This window comes from Balaenoptera borealis, assembly GCF_965194805.1.
Source record: "Balaenoptera borealis genome assembly, chromosome: 16".
In the NCBI taxonomy this organism is placed as follows: Eukaryota; Metazoa; Chordata; class Mammalia; order Artiodactyla; family Balaenopteridae; genus Balaenoptera; species Balaenoptera borealis.
In genome coordinates this window covers 23219117-23241987 of record NC_138872.1, presented here as the reverse complement: position 1 = coordinate 23241987, position 22871 = coordinate 23219117, and the positions used below count along the sequence as shown (strand labels likewise).

The window sequence follows — 22871 nt, the reverse complement described above, 5'->3', positions numbered from 1 at the left end:
TTCCATCTGTAAAACAGTGGCACCCAATGACCCCTTTGGTTATTGGTTACTGGACTGTGGCCCTTGTGAGTTTTGATCGCCTAGAACAGCATGTGAAATGTGACCTGGGAGTCGGAGGCCCTGAACTTAAATCCCATCTCTGGCCCTATGATTCCTGCGTGAATTTCAGGCTCTCAGGGGTTCAAAGCAGGGGTGGGAAGAGGTGATCTGTCTGTCCCTTCCTACTAGAACATTCTAGGATTGTAAGCTTGCTTTTTGCTCCTATGCCTTGTGCTATTCCCACCATCATCGCTTCTTGTGGCTTCCTGCTTCCAAATGTGTGTTGCTTGTGCCCGATGCGGGGAAGCTGGGGTGGAGGCTCCAGCTGCCAGCATACGGTGGGTGGTAGCGCCACACAAAAGGTGGCACCTTTATTTTATTTTTCTTCTCTCCTCACTGTCTCACTAAAGGAAGAGAAGAAACCACCCCCTCCGGTCCCAAAGAAGCCAGCCAAATCCAAGCCGGCAGTGAGCCGCGACAAGGCCTCTGACGCTGGAGACAAGCAGCGTCAGGAGGCCCGCAAGAGACTCCTGGCGGCCAAGCGGGCGGCTTCCGTGCGGCAGAACTCAGCCACGGAGAGCGCGGACAGCATCGAGATTTATGTCCCTGAGGCCCAGACCCGGCTCTGAGACCAGGAAGCAGGAAGCAAACAATTTTAAGTCATTAAAAAAAGAAACCTACAAACTAAATGCGAAAGGAACAAAATTTTCTCAACCTTTAGTATGGTTATTCTGTCTAGAGACCCTGAGCCAACTTTCAAATTGACGCATACAAGGGCTCACAATTTGGCTTTTTTGGGTCCCTCCCAGCTTTAGGTTATGAAGACTTCACACAAAAAAATCAACAGAAACACAAAACTATAAAACTTTTTTTTCCTCTTGCTGGCCATGGTGGACTAGATAGATGGACTTCGGCAACACCCTGGCCCAGCCTCCAGACTACGGTCTTTTTACTTGCTCTATCTAATGAGAACTTAAACTAGCTTGTTTACAAGATGACGACAGCCCAAGGGCAGCTTTGGGCACCTGCCATGTCCTTCCTCCTTTTCCTGGCTACCCCAGCTCTGACCTTGGAGTTTTCATTCTTACATTTTTCTCTTTTCCCTTAAGAGCTCACACAGGGGTCACCATCCTGACTATTGGCTTTCTGGTTCTCAGCCCTTTTTGTGGGTGAGCCCAGAGGACAGAGAGATGGACACGCGTCCCCTCCCCCACCAAGTGCTCACACACGCAGATATAGGTTCCTCTCAGCAGAAGCAGCCCTCCCACTGTAATCTGCCAGCCCTAGGCAGCATCAGGCGGGTGACTCGCCTCTCTGAGACCATGAGGAGGGCTGAAGTCTTTGGGGGGGGGGGCGGGGAATGAGATAAAAACCACAGCTTACCACACTCCAGACTCCCGCCTTTTTCTTCTCTCCAGCCCCTTCTTCCTTCAGCAAAATGTATGACTCAGAGTGACTTGCAGGGGCCACTCAAGAGAGGGACCCCATTTTCCAGGGGTCATGTGTCCCTGGCCGAGCCTGTGTACAGTACCCGAGGGGCGGGCGGCTGTGTCTGTACGTATGTGTACATATGCACATAGACCTTAGAGTGTATATTTAACAAACGCCCCTCTGCTCACCCATGCCCACCAGCGCCACCGCTGGCTCTCGGGGGCACCTGGCAGGAGGCGGGTGTGTGAATAGCATATATTTTTACATGTACTATATCTAGGTGTGTGTACAAGTGTGTGTAAAAATATATACCTTGTGTGTAAGCAGCCCCCCCTTTTTTTGTCTCTCACCTGCCCCCCACTCCCCGGCCATGGGCCCATCTGCCCGGCCTCTGAGTTTTCTATTTTTTTACCCCAGTCATCCTTCTCTCTCCCCTGCCCCCCAGCCCCACTCCCAGGGTGTCATGAGCCCTGAGCTGCAATGGCCCAGGCCTGCAGGGTGAGGTGGGGGGCAGGGAGGGAGAGGGCGAGGCCAGGCCCGCAGCAAGCTCCGTGCACAAGGGCTGCTCTCCTGTGGCCACGGCTGCGGCACTGGAGACGTTCTCGTGTCCAGCACCTGCCACAGGGGCCCCGGGTGAACTGCGGGCCTGCTCTAGGGCCCATTCCAGCTTGGCCGCCGTCTGTGACCTTGGGCAAGTCACTTGACCTCTGTGTGCCTCAACTTCCTCCTCTGTAAAATGGGGACAGTCCCCGCCCCTCCCTACCTCACAGGCATGTTGTGAGAATAAATGAGGTAACGTGTACCACGGGCTCATGGTGTTATTGCAGCGGGACGGGCCAGGCTGGGATGAGGTGGGTGGAGTGGACGCCCCAGGAGACAGCCAGACCCCTTCCAAACGGCAGCTCCTTGGAGACAGGCTGACCGGAGTGCAAACTGTAACGCCAGCTCTCTCATGCACCAGCTCTGTGATCCCGGGCAAGAAAACTAAGCTCTCGGTTCCCTTCTCTGAAAGATGAGTGTGTAACATCTGCCTGACCAGCTTCCTCCAGAGAAATAAATGCTTTATCGTTGCTATATGGGAGCTGAGATGGGCTGCCCACTCTGACAACTCACGCCCCCTCCGTAGACCCCGACTCTGCGTGCGCTTCACCCAGGACGGGGCACTCGGTACCCCAGCAGCTGCCTGCGCCCTGACAGTTACATGCATTGGATGCACTTCCTGAGCACCTACCCTGCTCGTAGAGCTCAAGCCCCGGTGGGGGAGACACGGAACATGCCATAGGTGAGTTCCAGTCTACAGCAGATGGTAGGAAAGGAGATGCAGCACAGTGAGGCTGTGGGAACCCATGACGGCTCCGCCAAACCCGGGTCAAGGCTGAAGGACAGTGGGTATTAATCCGCTTCGGGAGAGGGGGATGGGACGCAGGGCAGAGCAGGAGGAACAGTAGTGCCCATGTCTGGCGGTAAGAACGTGCGTTTTAGAAAGTTCTTGGGCCCGGCCAAGCTGCAGGCACCTGGTCTCCTCCCTTGGCCCAACGCAGCGGAGATGCTGCTGACCTCCAGCCCAGGGGAACTACCTTCCCAGGAACTTTGTTCGGGCTGCCCTGCCTTCCCCAGAGGGGCCGCTCGTGAGCTCATCTGAAGCCTGTGGGCCAGACCCCCTGCGCTACGAGCGCTGTGCCCTCACGTCTAGATCCTGGTAGTGGTGGCTGAGTGTCCAGTGACCATGGATGGCTCAGATTAACTCCTGGGGCTGGCACCTTCCTGGACCTACCCCTGCCCTGAGACATGGCTGAGGGTGACTCGAAGGTAAGTGAACGGGTTTCAGGTTGCCTGGGCACTGAGCCAGATACTCAGAGGTGTGAGTGAACACAGGAGGCGGTCACGCTGCACTTGACCAGCAAGCACCCAGCTCTACTCCTGACGGGCCTCGGGGAACTGGGTGGACCCTTACCCCTTCAGAGCCTGAGTGTTTCCGCGGCAGCAGGGGAGGGGCCTTGAGGGTTAGATCAGGGTCTCAGGGAGGGTCCTGCACTCCCTGTATCAGAGTACCTGGGCCCCCTCTGCCAGCCCTGCTGGTGCAGCAGACGAGAGGCCCACCCTCCCCAAGCTGAAAGAATAGTTTAATGTCCTTTACCCAGAATCACCCACTCAAGATTTTGCCATATTTGCATTGTTCCTCTCAAGGACGTACACAAACATCCCCTCACCTTGAGCCATTTAATAAGCTGCACATACCACGCTGCTTCACCCCAAATACACCAGGCGACACCTAAGAATAAGGACATTCCTACGTGAGCACAATACCACTCTTACTCTCTAATTTAACAAACGAGTGACCCTCGAGCACCTCCCTTACCCCGGAGGGCACTTGGTGCCCAGACATTAATACCAGCTAAAGCAGGGCCATACTCCAAGTGCCCCAGCAATGTCCTCCATGGCTTTTCCTTTGTATCCATCCAGGATCCAGTGAAGGATCATTCGCTGCTTTCAGTTATCATGTCTCTTTAGTCTCGTTGAATCAGAAACAGTTTCCCCACTTTTTTTTCCATGACATTGACATTTTTTAAGTATCCAAGCATCTTAGAGAATGTTACATAATTTGGATTTCTGTTTTCTCATGACTCAGATTAAACAGTCTGAACAAGAACATGGCTTAGATGATGTCCCGTCTCCTGTACTCTGTTCTATCAGGGAGGCATTTGTCATTTCAGGGAAAGGCCGACAGCAGCTTCCCAGAGAAGCTGGGAGTGAGTCCTCGGTTTCTGCATTTCCAAAGCACAATCCTTGAGGGAACAGGGCCAAACAGAGACAGAAAGCACCCTCCTGAAGGCTGCAGGGTGCTGGGGAAGAGGAAAGGGAGCAGAGCAGGAGACTGTTCACCGTCCGTGGGTCCCTGAGAACCACCCAGAGGCTGCAGGTCAGAGAGCAGGGAGGCCCAGGTTCCCCTGTAAACCTCCTGCTCCCCCAAAGTTTGTGGGTCCCCAAGCCTTTCGGAGTCCCCACCCCATAGCCTGAGAGCAGAGGAAGAAGGCTCAGCCGTAGCCAGGAGCAGCACAGGGCTCAGGGGCCTTGTGGCCAGGCCAGCAGGACAAAGCCATTGTCACCAGTAGCCTGAGATCCAGAGACCATGAGGACCCCCAGACCAACTGAGATGAAGTTCCTACCACCAGCACTGGAATGGGGTTTATAAAAGAAACTTAAAATGAAGCTGTATCAGGACTTCTCTGGTGGTCCAGTGGGTAAGACTCTGCACTCCCAATGCAGGGGACCCAGGTTCGATCCCTGGTTGGGGAACTAGGTGCCACACGCATGTCGCAACTAAGAAGTCTGCATGCCACACCTAAGAGATGCCATGCCACATCTAAGACCTGGCACTAAATAAATAAATAAAAATAAATCTAAACAAAAAAATGAAGTTGTGTCTCCTACCGATATGAATCTGGCTGATCTGAAAAATCAGTGTGGTCCCCACTGTCTCTTCCTTATGGCAGCCAGAGGGACTCCTCGAAAATCCCCCTCTGCTCAGGACCCTTTGAAGCCTTCCCAGTACCAGCAAGAGAAAATCTAGCCTCCTCACCTTGGCCTTGGAGGCCTATGCCCACCTTTCTAGGTACATCTCCCATGGGAGCCCATCCCCTGCTCTCTGCCTTCCAGCCTCACCTCAGGCCTTGCACAGGGAGCCATGGCTCCCCCACCAATGCACCTATTCTTTCCTCAGCTCTCAGGCCAGCTGCCATTTCTGCAGTGAAACCTTCCCAAAGCACCTCAGCCAGGCCAGGTTGGTGCAAACCCCCTGCTCTAACTATTGGAGCTGGACAGTCACTTCACTTATCTTGGCTTTGTTGCTGTCACTGACCCTTAGATCTGTGAGATTACTTATGAATATCTGTCTCCATCAGGAAACATGGGCTCCCTGAGGGCAGGAATAGAGTTTTTTTCACTAGTCTCAGGGCCTAGCACAGAGGAGAGCCTCAAGAACTGTTTTCTAAATGAATGACCTTGTTGCGGGGAGTAGAGGTGGGACTTCACAGAGAAGGTAATATTTGAGCTGGGCTTTGAAGGATGAGCAGGAGTTCCCCAAGCTGTGGCAGTGAAGGGCACAGCAAGCAGAGGCAGAAGTGTAAGACTGTGCTGCTGCTCAGGGAAGGGGTGGTGCTGGACAAGCCTAGAATGCCAGGTTTAGTAGTAAGGGCTTTTACCAGCTTTGAACAGAGCAAGGACACTTCCTTCCACAGAACCCAGCTTCCCATAAGACAGGAGCCCCCAGTCCCAGCCTCCATGGAGCCATGGTACTCTATGACCCAGTCAGCACCAGGGTTTGTCTCTAAAACATGTCAGCGGACCCCAGGCCTGGTGAAGCCCTGTGACCAACAGGGGACATGGGCCCTTGGAGACCCTCAACTGCTAATGGCTTTAACCTTCTACAGACTGACAACTCCTACATCTAAATCTACAACATGTACCTTTCCTTGAACTTTGCACTTCCCACTCACCACCTCCACTTAGACGTCTAACAGGTAATCTCAAAGTTAACACGTTCACCAACCAGTAAAAGGAAGTGAGAAGGGTTAGAAAAATCACCATTTGACAACCATCAGAGTAACAACTGGATCATCAGTACGTGTTAAAAGCCATGGGTAAAAGTTTGATGAGGAACAGAATATTTAGTCTCAAAGGCGCGCACCCCACAAATTACCTATTAATGAACATATTAATTATAAAGGGGAAAAATAGTAATTTTCTGATGAATAAATCTGGCAGACACTAGATGGCCAAAGTTAATTTTTCCCATCACTGGTAATAATAACATCATACGTGTTTCCTGATAAGATGCACTGGGAAGAGTACAGCATCACTTCTGTGATATTCCTGTCAAAAATCCATAACCTGAAGCTAATCATGAGGGAGCACCAAGTAACTGGCTGGGACTCTCCAAAAATGTCAGTGCATGAAAGACATAGAAAAGCTAAAGGACAGTTCTAAGGGACAGAGATTAAAGACATTTCAATAGATGCAGAATAAACATTTGATAAAACCCAACACCCTTTCATGATAAAAATGCTCAACAAATTAGAACATCCTCAAGCTGATAATGGACATCCAAAAAAAAAAAAAAATCCACAGCTAACGTGTTTAATGGTGAAAGACTGAAAGCCTTCCCCTCAAGATAAGGAACAAGACGAAGAGGTTCACTCTTGCCACTTCTATTCAATATTGTACTGTAGGTTCCAGCCAGGGCCTTTAGGCAAGAATGAATGAATGAATGAATGGATGGCATCTAAATTGGAAAGAAAGAAGTTAAACTACCTCTATTTGCAGATAACATGATCTTTCATATAGAAAACCCTAAGGTATCCACAAAAAAATTATCAGAGTTAATAAATTAGTTCAGCAGTGTTCCTGGAAGCAAGATCAATATACAAAAACCAATCGTATCTCTACTGTGATATAATAAATAATAAATATTTGGTCTTCGTCCCTAGTTCCTGGTACACAGCTCCTGAAACCCTTGGACTCTCTGGAGTGATGAGAATCTTTTGTATGCTAATGGCAGGACTGGTGGCTGGGGGCCCCTAGATAGCTTCAGGATGGGGGCTGGTTGCTAGAAAGACCAAGGCATGGTTAGAGGGTTAGAAATTTCAGCCTCATTCCCCAAATTCCAGGGAGGGAAGAGGGGCTGGAGATTAAGTCAGTCCTAATGGCCAAAGATTTAATCATGCCTCTGTAATGAAACCTCCATAAAAACCCCTACACAACAGAGTTTGGAGTGCTTCCAGGCTGGTGAACACTTCAAGGTGCTAAGAAGATGGCATCCCTGGAGAGGGCATGGAAGCTCCCTCCTTCCCCTGCCCCCACTTTGTCCTGTGCATCTCTTCCATTTGGCTGTTCCTGAGTTGTATCCTTTATAGTAAACTGATAATAGTAATTCAACTGCTTTCCTGAGTCCTATGAGTAGTTCTAAGAAATTATTTATCCTGGTGTTGCAGGAAGGGGGACCCCTTCCAGGGCCCGAGAGTGGGCTCTTGCCTAACACTCAGAGATGAACTGTCCGAGGAGACACACGTGCTGACAAAGCAAAAGAATTTATCGGGAAGGGGCGCCCAGGCAGAGAGCGGTAGGGTAAGGGAACCCAGGAGAACTGCTCTGCCACGTGGCTCAAAGTCTCAGGGTTTATGGTAATGGGATTAGTTTCTGGGTTGTCTCTGGCCAATCCTCTTGCTTGGCCCATAGTCTCACTCGGGATCCTTCCTGGTGGCATGCTCATCTCTCAGCCAAGATGGATTCCAGTCCTTATAGGGACTTCCTGTTGTGAGACAACTCAGGCAAGCGAGCCTGGCTAAGACTGGTGGTTTTGGTCAACAGTTCCCTAACAGTGGCGGGGAGGGATGTGTAGTAATCCGCAATTTGTAGTCAAGTTGGGACAAAAGTGTGGGTATCCTGGGTCTGATGTGAGGGAAATCTTGTGGGACTGAGCCCTTAAACCTGTGGAGTCTGACACTAACTCCAGGTAATTAGGGTTAGAATTGAACCAAATAGTAGGACATCCAATTGATGTCCAAAGAGTTGGAGAATTGACTGGTGTGAGGAAAATACCCACATATTTGGTGTCAGAAGTATCGTGAGTAAAAACAGTTCAACTACCAGTGAACACACTGAAAATGAGTTTAAGAAAACAATTCCATTTACAGTAGCATCAAAAAGATTAAAACACTTAGGAATACGTTTAACAAAAGAAGTACAAGACTTGTAAACTGAAAACTACAAAACATCATTAAGAGAAATTTTAAAAGATCTAAGTAAAAGGAAAGGCACTTCATGTTCATGGATTAGAAGACTTAATATTGTTAAGACGGCAATACTCCCCCAAATTAACCTACAGGTTCAGCACAATCTCTGTCAAAATCCCAGCTGCCTTTTCTGTAGAAATTGACAAGCTGATCTTAATTGACATGGAAATGCAAGAGACTCTGAATAGCCAAGCAATCGTGAAAAAGAAGAACAAATTGGATGAAACACTTCCTGATTACAAAACTAAAGTAATCAAGATTGTGTGGTACTGCCATAAGGGTAGACATATATATCAATGAAGTAGAACTGAGAGTCCAGAAATAACCCATACATTTATGGACAACTGATTTTCAACAAGAGAGCCAAGAAAATTCAATGGAGAAAGAATAGTCTTTTCAGCAAATGGTGCTGTGACAACTGGATATCCACATGCAAAAGAAGGAAGTTAGACCTTTACCTCACACCATATACAAAATTAACTTAAAGTGGATTAGAGACCTAAATTGAAGAGCTAAAACTACAAAACTCTTAGGATAAAACATAGGTATAAATATTTACAACCTTGGATTAGGCAATGGTTTCATGGATATGATAAAAAAGAAGGCACAAGAAACCAAAGAAAAAATAAACTTCATCAAAGTTAAAAACATTTATGCATCTTTAAACAAACCAAAAAATGAAAAGATAACCCACAGAATGGGAGAGAAGATTTGAAAATCATATACCTGGTAAGGGTGTAATAGCTAGACTATACACAGCACCTTTGCAACCCAACAACAAAAAAAGAATCAAATTTTAAAATGGGCAAAATATCTGAATAATCATTTCTTCAAAGATATACAAATGTCCAATCAGCACGTGAAGAGATGTTCAAGATAACAAGTCTTTAGGGCAATGCTAATCAAAACCACAATGAGATACCACTTCACACCCAATAGGATGACTAGAAGACTAGTGTTGGTGAGCATGTGGAGAAACTGGAACCCTCACACATTTTTGATGGTAATGTAAAACAATGCAGTACTGAGGAAAACAGTTTGGAAGTCCCTCAAAAGTTTAAACGTAGAGTTAACAGATGATCCAGCAATTCCACTCTTAGATATATATCCAAAAAAGTGAATATATACATTCACACATAAACTTATACACCAATATTCATAGTAGCATTATTTATAATAGCCAAAAAGTGGAAATAACCCAAATATCAATCAACTGATAAATATGTAAACAAAATGTGGTATAGCAATAGAATGGAATACTATTCAGCAATAAAAAGAATGAAGTACTGATACATGTTATAACATAGATGGACCTTGAAAACATTATGCTAAGTGAAAGAAGGCAGTCACAAAAGGCCACATATTATATGATTCCATTTACATTAAATTTCCAGAGTAAACAAATCCGGAGACAGAAGGTAGATTAGTGTTTGCCAGGGGATGAGGGGAAGGGGAAGTGGGGAGAGACTGCTAATGAGTATGTTGATTCTTGGGGGATGATGAAATGTTCTGGAATTACATGGGGGTGATGGTTATATACCTCTGTGAGTATTCTAAAACCACTGAATTGTACACTTGAAAAGGGTGAATTTTTTGGTATATAAAAATTATATAAATTTAAAAAATTATTTTAAACAGAGAAGTCCACAGAATGGAAGAAAATTTTTGCAAATCATATTATCTAATAAGGGATTAATATCCAGAATATATTAAAAAAACTCTTACAACTCAACAACAAAAAAACAACCTGATTTTTTTTTGGGGGGCGGGGGGCGGTCATGTCATGTGGCATGTGGGATCCTAGTTCCCTGACCACGGATCAAACCCGTGCCCCCTGAAGTGGAAGCATGGAGTCTTAACCACTGGACCACCAGGGAAGTCCAACAACCTGATTTTTTAAATGGGCAAAGAATTTGAACAGACATTTCTCCAAAGAAGATACACAAATGGTCAATAAACACATGAAAAGATACTTAACATTAGTTATTATGGAAATACAAATCAAAACCACAATGAGATATCACTTCACACCCATTAGGATGACTATGATTAAAAAGAAAGAAAGGAAGGAAGGAAGGAAGGAAAGAAGGATGGAAGGAAGGAAGGGAGGAAGGAAGAAAGAAGAACAGAAAATAACAAGTGTTGGCGAGGATGTAGAGAAATTACAACCCTTGTGCACTGTTGGTGGGAATGTAAAATGGTACAGCTTCTGTGGAAAACGGTATGGTGGTTCCTCAAAAAAATTAAAAACAGAATTACCATATAATCCTGCAATTTTGCTTCTGGATATATAACCCCAAAGAATCAAAAGCAGGGACATGAAAAGATATTTGTACTACACCCATGTTAATAGCAGCATTATTCACAACAGCCAAAAGGTGGAAAGAACCACATGTCTGGTGACAGATGAATGGATAAGCAAAATGTGGTCTCTCCACACAATGGAATATTATTTAGCCTTAAAAAGGAAAACAATTCTGACATATGTTAAAAAATGGATGAACCTTGAAGAAATTATGCTAAGTGAAATAAGCCGGTCACAAAAGGACAAATACTGTTTGATTCCACTTTATATGGGGGACCCAGAGTAGTCAAATTCATAGAGACAGAAAGTAGAATGGTGGGTACCCAGCAGCTCAGGGAAAAGAATAGGGAGTTACTATTTAACGTTTACAGAATTTATCAATAGTTCTGGAGATGGATGGTAGTGATAGTTGTACAACAATGTGAATGTACTTAATGCCACTGAACTGTACACTTAAAATTGGTTAAAATGATTAATTTTGTTATTTTACCATACACACACGCAAACACACACACAGAAGGCGATCAAAGAAATATGATAACCTTGGATTGGCTATTGGACCAGAAAGAAATTTTTTATAAAGGACATTATTGGGATAATTGGCAAAACTTGAATATGGATTGTAAATTAGATAACAGTATTAAATCGGGACTTCCCTGGTGGCAAAAGAATAAGAATCCGCCTGCCAATGCAGGGGACACGGGTTCGAGCCCTGGTCCAGGAAGATCCCACATGCTGCGGAGCAACTAAGCCTGTGCACCACAACTACTGAGCCTGCGCTCTAGAGCCCGCGAGCCACAACTACTGAGCCCACGTGCCACAGCTACTGAAGCCCACATGCTTAGAGCCCCGTGCTCTGCAACGAGAAGCCACCGCAGTGAGAAGTCCACGCAACGCAACAAAGAGTAGCCCCCGCTCGCCGCAACTAGAGAAAGCCTGCGTGCAGCAACGAAGACCCAATGCAGCCAAAAAAAAAATTAAATTAAATCTTTAAAAAAACATAGAATTAAATCAATGTTAAAATTTTCCTGATGTTTACAAGGATATATTGTACAACATGGGGAACATAGCCAATATTTTACAGTAACTATAAGTGGAGTATAACCTTTAAAAATTGTGAATCACTATATTGTACACCTGTAACTTATAATACTGTACATCAACTATATTTCAATAAAAAATTTTTTTCCTGATTTTAATCACTGTATTATGGGTATGTAATATAATCTCCTTTTTAGGAGATACTCACTGAAGTATTTCGGGGTAAAAGGGCTTGATGTGTGCAACTTACTCTCAAATGGTTGGGGAGGAGGATACACACACATACGGGAGAGAGTATAATAAAGCCAAATGTTAACAATTAGAGAATCTGGGTGAAGGTATACAGGAGCTCTTTGTACAGTTCTTATAACTTTACTGTAAGTTTGAAACTATTTCAAAGTAAAGTTTTTAAAATTTGCTATGTCCAAAACAGAACTTCTGATCTCTCACCAAACCTGCTCCTTCCATAAGAGACTCATCTTAGAAAATGGCAGCTCTTTCTTTCCAGCTGCTCAGACCAGAACCCTTGGAGTCTTCAAGTCTTCCTTGACTCTCACACACATACCAATCCATGCGAAAATCCTACTGGATGCAACTTCAAAATATGTCCAGATGGGAATTCCCTGGTGATCCAGTGGTTAAGACTCCACGCTTTCACTGCCGAGGGCCCAGGTTTGATCCCTGGTCGGGGAAATAAGATCCTACAAGCCGCACTGCATGGCCACCCTCCCCCCCGAGCCAAAAGAATATGTCCAGAATCCCATCACTTCTCCCACTGCCACCGCACTAGTCTGGACACCTCATCCTGTTGAATAGCTCCTCACTGGTCTCCCTGCTTCCCCCTCCCCAACCCCAAAAGGGATCCAGTTAGAACGTAAGCCAGATCATGCCACCCTTCTGCTCAGAACTCTCTGATGTCTTACAGCGGCCTACGAGTGTAAGCAGGTAAGTTAAGGGGTCCCTGGAGAAAGAGAACCAGGAATGGCTTTCTTGACATAAGAGAAGCCATTTTGGCCTAAGTCATTTTGTGATCTAAGTCTGGCCACAATGCTTGCCCTTGAACAGGTCTCAGTAATTAATGATCTTAAGAGAACAAAGGAATGCAGGCACAGAGAAAAGGCAGTCAAACAGTAGTGCAGTGATAAAGCAGAGTCCTAGTTCCTCCTCAAGGGATAGGCATAACTTGTCTTTGAGTTCTGCAGGGACTAAGACCCCCACCCCAGGTGGAGGACAGAATGATGCTGCTGACCTTCCTGACTTCAGCTAAAGCTTGGACCTTGGCCCCATTTCCATGCGGATTTCTCCTCTGCTCAAGCCCCTTCATGAGTATGCATGTACCCTTAGCTTAAAACTTCCCCAGTTTTGCTGTTCAGGGAAACACTGCTTAGGGAAAGATCACCAGTAAGATTCTCCTTACTGGCTGCAAGTAATAATAAATCCTTCCGTCTCCTGATCTTTGGCTTGTTAGTGTCTACTGGCTTGACACCCACCAAGAGGCAAACCCAGTTTTTGGGTAACACAAGGATCCCCGGGCTAGGTCCCTACTGCTTCTCAGACCTCCTCTCCCCCACCCCCCTCCCCTCAGTCACACTGACCTCCCGCTGCTCCTTGACCGTGAGCTGGGCAAGCTCCCCCTACAGGGCTTCTTCCTCTGTGGCTCACTGGGCTGGCTCACTCCCTCACATCCTTCACCGCTGCCCAAATGTCACTTCCAGGGAGGCAGCCCCACCTCCTGTTACTCTCTCTCCCCTCACCTAGTTTTATTCTCCTTCAAGGCATTTATTTCTACCCTCCAAGCCATGGAGCTACTTGTTCATGGTATCTCCCTCCACAAGAACAAATGCTTCCTGAGTGCAATTACTTGAGTATTTACCCCAGCACCCAAGCACAGTGCCTGGCAGGTAGCAGGTGTCAGTTAATATTTACAGAATAAGTAACTGGGCGTTGATAAGTTCCCTTGGGAACGTCCGTGTTGGATCAAAGGGGAGAGAGAGCGGGGCGGGAGTCCAGGTAGGGGCTGATGGGTAAGGTGCTCCTTCACGGGTCAAAATGATGGACCTGATGCCCGATGGCACAGGGGATGGGTCTGTCCTTCCAGACTCCATCCTCCAACTCAGGCCAACAAGAGGGGGATAGGGGGTGCAGCCCCTTTGGCAAGGATGCTCCGGGGGTCCCCTAGCCCCTGCTCCTCTCGCTGGCTCCCCAGGGTCTACGTGGGTCTTTCTGGCCACTCTTTCACTGAATTCTCACCACCACACTCCCATTTTACAGGTGAGGAAACTGAGGGCACCTAGAGAGAAGAATGACTTGGCTGAGGTGGGCTGTCCCCAGTGCGGTCCTAACCGAACTTTCACGTGTGCCCCACACCCCAGGAGCCTGACTGCTGGCTCTGTATGAGGATAGTGGGTTCTCTCTGACACGCCTCTTCTCTGGGACTGGAAAAAAGCCATACTTGGCCTGGTGGAAGGAGGCCCTCGCCCGGGAATAGGCCAGGCAGCTGGCCTTTGGGGGAAAGATGGGGGTAGGGTCTGAGGACTAGAGGCCCCTGGATGTTCTGCCGGCCTCGCAGGAGACGAAGGGCCGGCCCAGATAAACCCGCTTCCCCGGGCAGTCCAGGCGCCCTACTCACCCCCGTCACCTCCCCGGTCCACGATGGGGAAGGCCCTGGCAGCCTGGGGGTTCACCCGGGAACACCCCACCTCTCGGGCCCGTGGGTCGAGGCCAAATAAGGCTGGGCTGCCGCGGCCCCGCCCCCGTCCCGCCGCCGCCGCCGCAGCCGCACATTCTTCTGCCTTGTAAGGCCCGGCGCCGCGCCCCGCCCCGCGCCCCCGCCGCGCCCAGCCCGGACCCCACCGACGGCCCGCCAGCCCCGGCTCCGCACCCGCTCCGCGCACCGAGCCAGCGCCTTCTCCGCACCAGGTGGGAGCCCGGCGGCCCGGGTGGTCTAGTGTGGGCGGTGTGACGGCCGCGGCCCGAACTTGGGGACGCAGGGAGGTGTCGGAGGGCCTCTGGGCAGGGACAGCTTGTGGGCCTGGCTGGGGCTGCGAGGTTGCTCGGTCTGACGGGGATTCTGGCTGGGTCTGGGCAGCAGGGAGACCGTTCCCGGCTCTGGGAACCAGTGGGCCTATGGCCAGGGAAGACTGTCCGGGCCCTGCCCCTTCGCTGTGCGGTTAGAGGTGCCAAGCCCAGGACTCGGGATGCCCGGGAGGACGGGAGGACGTCGTGGCTGCCGGTGTTCCCTGCCCTAGGGGACCCATGTGTGTCCTCCAGGGCGTCCGTGTCCCATCCCCCATCTGCTGGGGCAGGAGAGAGGGATGGAGACCGGAGTAACCCCCCCCACACACACACACACACGGAGGCTGTGTGCCGCGCCCCGGGGCTTGCCCACCCTGAGCCATCTGCCCACCTCGGCCTGCTGGGTGGGGAAGGTGCGCCAGGGGCCCTCTGCGGGCTCACCCCACCCCCCGGCTGGATAAGGACCTGGGCTTCAGGACCTGGTCCCCGCTCCTCCCCAGCCCTCCAGCTACTCTGGCTACTCTCAGGAAAGTGTCAGATAACTCTGCCTCAGATGAGGTGACTTTACCAGCAAGGCATCTGGCACTGCCAGCCATAGGGACCATGAGGTAATGGGGGACACAGGCCTTGTCTTTGCTGTGGGGTTTCAGGCACCAGAAAGGGGGAGGTGGCACCTAGCTGCAGCAGGCCAAGTACCCGCTATATCGGACCCCCCGTGGTTAGGGTCCCCAGGAGGAGGAGGGGATGGCTCCAGGGGCTAAGAGGCCAGCCTGTCTCTGACCCCCGTCCCTCAACCAAGACTGGAAACTGCCTCTGGTCACAAAGAGTCCTCAGCCCCTCAGTAGCCATCCGCCCACCATGAAAGGCCATTTGCCACCCCCAGACCCAACCCTAGCCCAGGGGTCCTGGCTTCCAGTTGGACTCTACCCCTCTCGTGGATACACCACTTCTCGGGCCTCAGTTCTTTTAATCGCACAGTAAGGGGCACCCCACTCTCCCCACCCTGCTTCCCAAGACTGCTGGGATGGACAAACTGTACAGTTCAGTGCTCCGAGCCCTGTCATGGCGCCTCAACAGAAGAGGGCGGGGATGGGGTGGCCAGGGAGGCAGGGGAGCCCAGCTAGTCTCAGAGCAGTGGGTGAGCTCTTGGCCACTCCCGCCTCTGGTCGTGGCTTCCTCTCTCATCCTGCCATGTCTGCCCTAGAACTTTACGGGGGGCTGGAGGGGGGGGGAGTGACAGTGATGATAACCGTTACAGCCTCTGCTGGGCACAGTGGACTTCTCCTCGGCTGCCTTCTGTGGGTGCCATGAGTCAAAGTTCCCAGAGAATACCTGGCTCAGGGAAGGAGTGGGCCCCTCGAAGCGCTAACCACAGGACACGGTGGCACTCCCTGCCGACAGCACCATCCCGCTCCCACCCAGGTCAAGGGTGGGAAAGGCTTTTGTCTACCCACCCTGAACCACAGGAGAAACTCTGAGGGCCAGGTGTGTCAGTCCAGTGGGACCCAGTGGGACAGTCTATAACTATAGGCAGCTGTGGCTCTGGGGAAGGGCTGGGGCTGGCCAGTGTCCCAGCTCAGGGTTTAAGATCTCAAAGGCCAAAGACGGCAAATGGCTTGAACAGGGTCATGGGATAAAGGCCTGGCGACAGATCCAGGAGCACTTAAGGCTTCCTGCAGATCCTCGACAAAGGGACTCAGGGCAGAGGAAAGAGGGAGGGCAGCAGTCCTGGGGCCTCGGCCAGGCCCACAACTGCCCCAGCTGAGGGGCACATGGCCCTAGGTCTTCAGGGGCACAGTCCCCACTAGCCATGACAAGCGTTCAGGGAAAGAGCCCCTTGCTGGGCCTCAGTTTCCCCATCTGTACAGTGGGGCCAGCAGACTGGCTGCAGTTGCCTTCACAGTCATTAAACAAGCATCTATGAGCACCACCGTGGGCTTAGGTTTAAATCGGGGGACTTAACACCAGCCCTGATTGATTGTGAAGGAGAGAGACCTTTAAGTGCTTACTGTCAAAGCCAGGGTGGGGGAACTGCTCCCCAAGGGCTGTCAGAAGAACTGGGCTGGAGAAGGAAGGGCATTCCAGGGGGAGGGACCAAGAAGGAAAGTCCGGGGGGTGGGGGGAGGTGTCTGGGGAGCAGACATAGATGGCAAGAGGGATGCCATGAGGGGTGCCGCGGCCAGTCAGAGAGCAGGGCAGGAGGGGTTCACACAGGGCCTTTGATGCCAGGCTGAGGGGCCAAGACTTGCTGGGGGAGGAGAGGGGATGGCAGGAACCCTCAAGGGTTTCAAGGTGAAGTGTCTGGGTCTGTATGCAATGGGTGAGACAGGCTGGAGGCTCGGAGGCCAGGTCTAAACAAGGGTGACAGGAAGCTGGGGTTCTGAGCCGGGGGGAGCTTTATGCTCCTATAAACACTGAGGAGTGAGAACAAGGAGTAAGGCCCAAATCAGGTCTATCTCCCACCCCAAGGGAATGGTCAAGTGTGGGCAGGTGGGGGGAAGGGAGACTGCCCAGAGCACTGGCCTTCCAGAACCTCCAGAGGAGGGAGGGCAGAGGGACGGGGAGGAGGAGAGGATGAGGAATGTCAGGAATGCAGGGCCGCTGACCCAGCTCCTTCCTGCTGGTGGGGGCAGGGAGCCTCAGAGCCTCTTACGAGGCAACCCACCTTGTAAGCCAACCCACCTTGTAAGCCGGAGAGAGAGATGGACAGTGTAAATGCTATTAAGGCTTAAAGGAGATAAAGCACGGAAATGGTTGGCACCGAACCCAATCCTAAGTGTCTTACCCAAACAGTCACAGCAAAAATAGCTTCCTCTGTGCCGGGCACCATGCCAGGGGCTTCTTGGGCACTAAGTCAATTAATCCCTTCTGCTGGGCACTCCTATCCCATTCCCAGATGAGTATACTCACTCAGAGAGGTAGAGGAGGTTGTTTTAGATCACACAGGGCCAACGCTGTATGCTTTTGTGATGAGCTGGGTGGCAGGAGCCCCAGGCCTATGGGAGCACGAAGACCGGCCCAGGCACTGACAGCCGAGCAGGGGTAGGCCAGAAGATTCTCTGGCCTGGGGTCACAGGCTCTCCCACTTACACCCACTGCCTACAGGAAAGCCCCACACGCCCGCAGCCAAGATGTCCAGTAAACGGGCCAAGGCCAAGACCACCAAGAAGCGGCCACAGCGGGCCACATCCAACGTCTTTGCGATGTTTGACCAGTCCCAGATCCAGGAGTTTAAGGAGGCCTTCAACATGATTGACCAGAACCGAGATGGCTTCATTGACAAGGAGGACTTGCATGACATGCTGGCCTCGCTGGGTGAGCAGGGGCGGGGTGTGGGAGTCCAAGTGGGCCCAGCAAGGGCTGCAGCTGGAGCAGGCAGCGGGGCTGCTCATCCCTTACGGAACACTTCCTGTTTACTGACATGAGGCACCCACCCTGGAGAGTAGCTGCCATCACTTTCTCCATTTAGCAGGTAGGGAAACTGAGGCACAGAGCAGTTCGCCACTGGACTTGAACCCAGACAGGCCCACTCCAGGGCAGGACTGCCTCAGGCAGATTTGTGGATTGGGCTGCCCAGTACCATTTCATTTAAAGAAAGGGATCAGCAACTACAAGAAAGTTTGAACTGCATGGACTTTCCATTGTACAATGGGGAAACTGAGGCCTTAGAAGGGAGGCCAGGGTATCTGCCCCCCTCCTTTAGAGGTCACCTGTGTCAGGCTCCGAGAGGCTGACTCCAGTGATTTCCCCAGAATCAGAATCAGAGCTGAAAGGTCTCAGGAATCTAGTGCATCTCACCATTGCTCAGATGGGGAAACTGAGGCCCAGAGGCCAGGCCTCCAGATGCCAGCCCGCAGCCTGTGGCTCTGCTTCCACATCCCTCCCCATGTGCTAGCCACAGACAACCACTCTCAACCCAAGTTCCTGGTGCCCCCTTCATCCAGGTGAGAGCATCTGGGCCAGACACTGGCTGGGGGAGGGGGTGGTCTCTGGCAGTAGAGGCGGCAGCCTATGGCCAGATAGGCCTGAGTCAGTCCCTGGCATTGCCCCTCACGGCTGGGCAGTCCCGTTCTGTGCCTGTCTCCCCTCCTGTGCAATGGTGACCGTGGCCCTTGTGTGCACCCCCAGGGTGTCTGGTGGGAGGAGCAAGCAATGCAGAGGGAGCCGGAGGGCTGACATCACACACTGCCCCCACCCTCGGCACCACACCTCTCCCAGCTTCAGGCCAGACTCACCTGAAGGCTCCCTCCCTGAGGAGGTCACCGGCAGGAAGGAGGACTGAGGCCTGGCGAGGGGAGGAGCTGTGAGTCCCCATGTCACAGCTCTTCGGGCCTCAGCCATCCCATGGGGACACAGCAGAGTATGTGAGGCTCAGAGGAGACAGGGACACGAAGACTCCTTCCCATTTATGAGGCAGCGCCTGCAGCCAGGGCCCTCAACCCCAGAGACTTGTTGACAGTCCCGGGCATCTACCCAGAAAAATCCCCACTCCTGTTTGTAGCTCGTGTCAGTGAGTCCACAGATCAGTCGTGGCCTCTGGTTAAGAACATCATCCTCTGGGAATTCCCTGGCAGTCCAGTGGTTAGGACTCCACAATTCCACTGCAGGGGGCATGGGTTGGATCCCTGAGCGGGGAACTCAGATCCTGCATGCCGTGCCGGCATGCCCAAAAACAAAAAAAAAGGAACATCATCCTCAGGTTAAAAAAAAAGAGCAGCAAATAATAAAATAGTAACAAGAAGCAGCTCTGCAGGTATTATCTTAAATCTCAAAGCAATCCTATTAGGTAGGTGTGATTATCATTCCCACTTTATAAATGAGGAAACAGAGGCTCAGAGAAGTTAAGTAATCTGCCCAAGGTCACACAGCTACTAAGTCGTAGAGTTGGGATTTGAACCAGCAGTTGATTCAAATCCATAGGGCCAATGCCAATCATTGTTCTGCCCATTTTACAACCATTGCCTTCTTCACCTTCACAGTTCTCCTCAGAGGCAGGGGAAACAGGCATAGAGCTGGGATTCAAACCCTAGCCTGTGTGGCACCAAAGGTCACTGGTTTAACTACTTTCGAAACTGTGCCTGGGACCTGGGGTCTGGCTGCCTGGCTTCAAATGCTGGCTCTACTCCTTACTCGCTGTGTGACTAAGGACAAGTCCTAACCTCTGGGCCTCAGGTCCCACACCTGTGAAGGGGGATAAGAATGCTGACCTCACAGGTGGTGAAAGTTAAAGCGATAAGGCACGTGGAGCACGGGACGCAGTGAGCGGTCAGCAGATGGGGGCCCTTATACTTCAGTGAGCGTTACCCATGGAGGACATCCAGACCCCAGACCTGAGGAGGAAAGTGGTCAAGGCCACCTGCCAGGAGAGCGGGGAGGGAGAAGTCAGAGAGCCGGCCGTCCCAGAGAGATGCTTTACAGTTTACAAAACGTACTGTCTCCTGTCTGTGGGGCCATGAAGGGAGGGGACAGGGAGGAGGGAAGGGACAGGAGGTGACAGCAGGCACGAATGGCCCTCCCACCACAGGGAAGAACCCCACGGACGAGTACCTGGAGGGCATGATGAGCGAGGCCCCGGGGCCCATCAACTTCACGATGTTCCTCACTATGTTTGGGGAGAAGCTGAACGGCACGGACCCCGAGGACGTGATCCGCAACGCCTTCGCCTGCTTCGACGAGGAGGCCTCAGGTCGGCAGCCTCTGGATGGAGGCCTGGACAGGGCTAGGCCTGCACACCTCCCCGAGGGCACCCCCGCATATGCCGGGGGGACCCGGCCACGCTGGGACTTCAGGGCCCCTTGCTCCCAAAGGCCAGAACAGAAATCACCCATTTATGTTGCCACAACTATAAAAGCTATGCTCCTTTCTTGTTTTCTCCCCCAAATGCGAGACTAAAACAGCCCACATCCACCAAGCTTTCCCATTTCCTAGTTCACCTGTTGGCCCAACACACTAGGCCTCTGCTTTCTACCCTTCCAGACACCAAACCATTTCAGGCCCTCTGGCCAACAAGGTACAGAAACCAGCCCCCATCCTCAAATCTTCCAAAAGGCTTCTATCTCACTGCTGGTTTCTCCCAGGGACAGGCCAGAGCGACGCTGGCAGTAGTTGTTTCAGCAGTTTCTCAGGGGCCACAGGCACACCACTGGCCTAAGCGTGTTCGAACATTTTCGTGACTGCCGTCACAGCCCCTACCAGGCTGGCATATTTTCATCCCCATTTTCCAGATCAAACAGGCAAAGAGAGGTTAAGTAACTTGCCCAAGGTCACACAGCTAGAAAGAAGCGGGGTGGGGGGGGATCAGCATTCAAACTCAGGCAGTGGAACTCTGGGGCTCAGGCTCTTAAAGCAGGACACAGCCAGCACCCGCCCCCCGCCCCCCGCCAGCCCCAGTCCCCTGCAGAAACACCTCGCCGACAGTCCCACGGCGGAACTCTTCCCTCTGGCCCTAGCGACCTTGAACTGAACAGAGACCAGGGCTGTGGCTTTTCCTGGCCCCTCCCGGGTCTGAAAGGACTGGTGGGGGCCCCAGGGGTAGAGGGTGTTAGGTGTGTCCTGGCCCGAGTCCCTGTCTCATGGCCCTGGCCCTGTCCCCCAGGTTTCATCCACGAGGACCACCTTCGGGAGCTGCTCACCACCATGGGCGACCGCTTCACAGATGAGGAAGTGGATGAGATGTACCGCGAGGCGCCCATTGATAAGAAAGGCAACTTCAACTACGTAGAGTTCACCCGCATCCTCAAACATGGCGCCAAGGACAAAGACGACTAGGCCAGCGCAGCGCCCCCGTGCCCAGGCCCGCGTCCCGGTCACCTGCTCCCTCAGACACTGTCCGCACCGGCTCTGCCCACAAACCCGCGAGCCCACAGGCCCCTCTCGGAGGATCCTCCCTCTGAGGGGTTAGGGTCCCAGCTCCCAGTGGAGGAAACGGGCTGAGAGAGTGCAGTGCCAGGCAAGGGGCACAGCCAACATGAGGCGGGTGTTCCCCCCGTGACCCTCCAAGGAAACCCCATCTTCTTGGGAACTGGGCCAGAGGCTGGACCTGGAGGCCCCAGGGGAAGGCCCCTCAAGAGAGCCCAGGCCTCGGCTGTTGCCCGCCCACTCCCAGGCTGCTCCCCACAGGCAGGGCCCTGAGTCCTGGTCTGGGGCACCACTTCACGTGCAACCCTGTGCAGGGCATGAAAGCCCTTCCCCAGCCACCGCCACAAGCACACGAGCCTCACCCAGGCCCCCTCCCAGAGGACAGGATGCCAGTCCTGTCCCCTACACCCTGCCCAGCCACCAGAACACGCGCCACCCGCCGGGAGCGCGCTCCAGGAGATGCATGTCGGGTGGGTGTTTGTCTCGGCGAGGCAGAATGTCTAATAGAAGGCTGAGCACTGCCTTGGGTCTGTGTGTCTGTGACTGGGGTGAAGTAAAGGAGCCCCTATGCCCCAAACACCCTCCCACCCTCTCCTTCCATCCCCCGGGGCTGCCCCGATCCTCTCCAACCCGGCCCCTGGCCCAGGGAAGGCTCAGCTGAGACCAGACCAGCAGTGGGGAGCAGACAGAGGTGAAAAGCCCTCCTGGGAGGGAGAGGGCAGAGTGGGGAGGACCCACAGGAGTCACCACAGCAAATCCCAGCGGGGGGTCTGGGCCTCTGAGGGGGCAGGGGTCAAGGTCACAGCTTTCAGGACTACAGCCTGGATCTCCAGGGTCACCTCAATGCTCCTGGAAAGTCAGGTGGTCCTGGAAGAACAGGGAGGCTTTGGGAACAGTGAGAAGGGCTCATCCCATTAGCTTAGGGATGGAGATGAGAATGAATGGATTCCTTGTGTGGGCAGCTCCAGGTAGCTACCAGCTGTGTTCTGAGCTGCACCCGCCACAGCTGGAGGGTCAGTTCAGCCACGACCAGCAGCACAGCAAGCCACAGCTTTTCACATCCCACACGTGCAAGAGACAGGCAGGATGGGGGTCCCTGTTACATTTGAACGATGGGGACACTGACCACGGTGCCTGGAGCATAAGAGGAGGGGAACTAACGGTTGAATGAACAGAGAGTCAATAGGGACAGAGACTGCCTGAGGTCACCCAGTGGGTCTGGGGCAGAAAGAGAGCTGGACCTTGGCCTCTGGACCTTCCATGGGGCTCAGGCCTGGGCTGGACACATCCCACCTGACCCCAGCAGGGAGCAGGTGCTGGGCCCCGCTTGGTCCTGCTGCCTTCCCTAAGGGTCACCCAGAGCCAGCCAGCCACAGTGCACGACAAAGGTC

General features: G+C 52.0%; 2 protein-coding genes across 12 annotated transcripts in view; both read left to right on the top strand.

Moving 5' to 3' along the window:
- The window catches only part of DLGAP4 (DLG associated protein 4), a 136539-nt gene extending 134267 nt beyond the window's left edge, over positions 1 to 2272 (top strand). For all 11 annotated transcript variants that reach the window (XM_082361937.1, XM_082361935.1, XM_082361934.1 and 8 more), the window contains one exon: positions 450 to 2272. In XM_082361937.1, the coding sequence (XP_082218063.1) occupies positions 450 to 668 (219 nt within the window). In that variant the 3' untranslated portion in view covers positions 669 to 2272. The remainder of the gene's footprint in view (positions 1 to 449) is intronic.
- A 12096-nt stretch (positions 2273 to 14368) lies between these two features.
- MYL9 (myosin light chain 9) lies at positions 14369 to 22001 on the top strand. Its single transcript, XM_082362033.1, has 4 exons — positions 14369 to 14526; positions 17728 to 17937; positions 20147 to 20308; positions 21218 to 22001. Exons 2-4 carry the CDS (start codon positions 17754 to 17756, stop codon positions 21388 to 21390), a joined length of 519 nt encoding a protein of 172 aa, XP_082218159.1. The 5' UTR covers positions 14369 to 14526; positions 17728 to 17753; the 3' UTR covers positions 21391 to 22001.
- Positions 22002 to 22871: the final 870 nt, after the last annotated feature.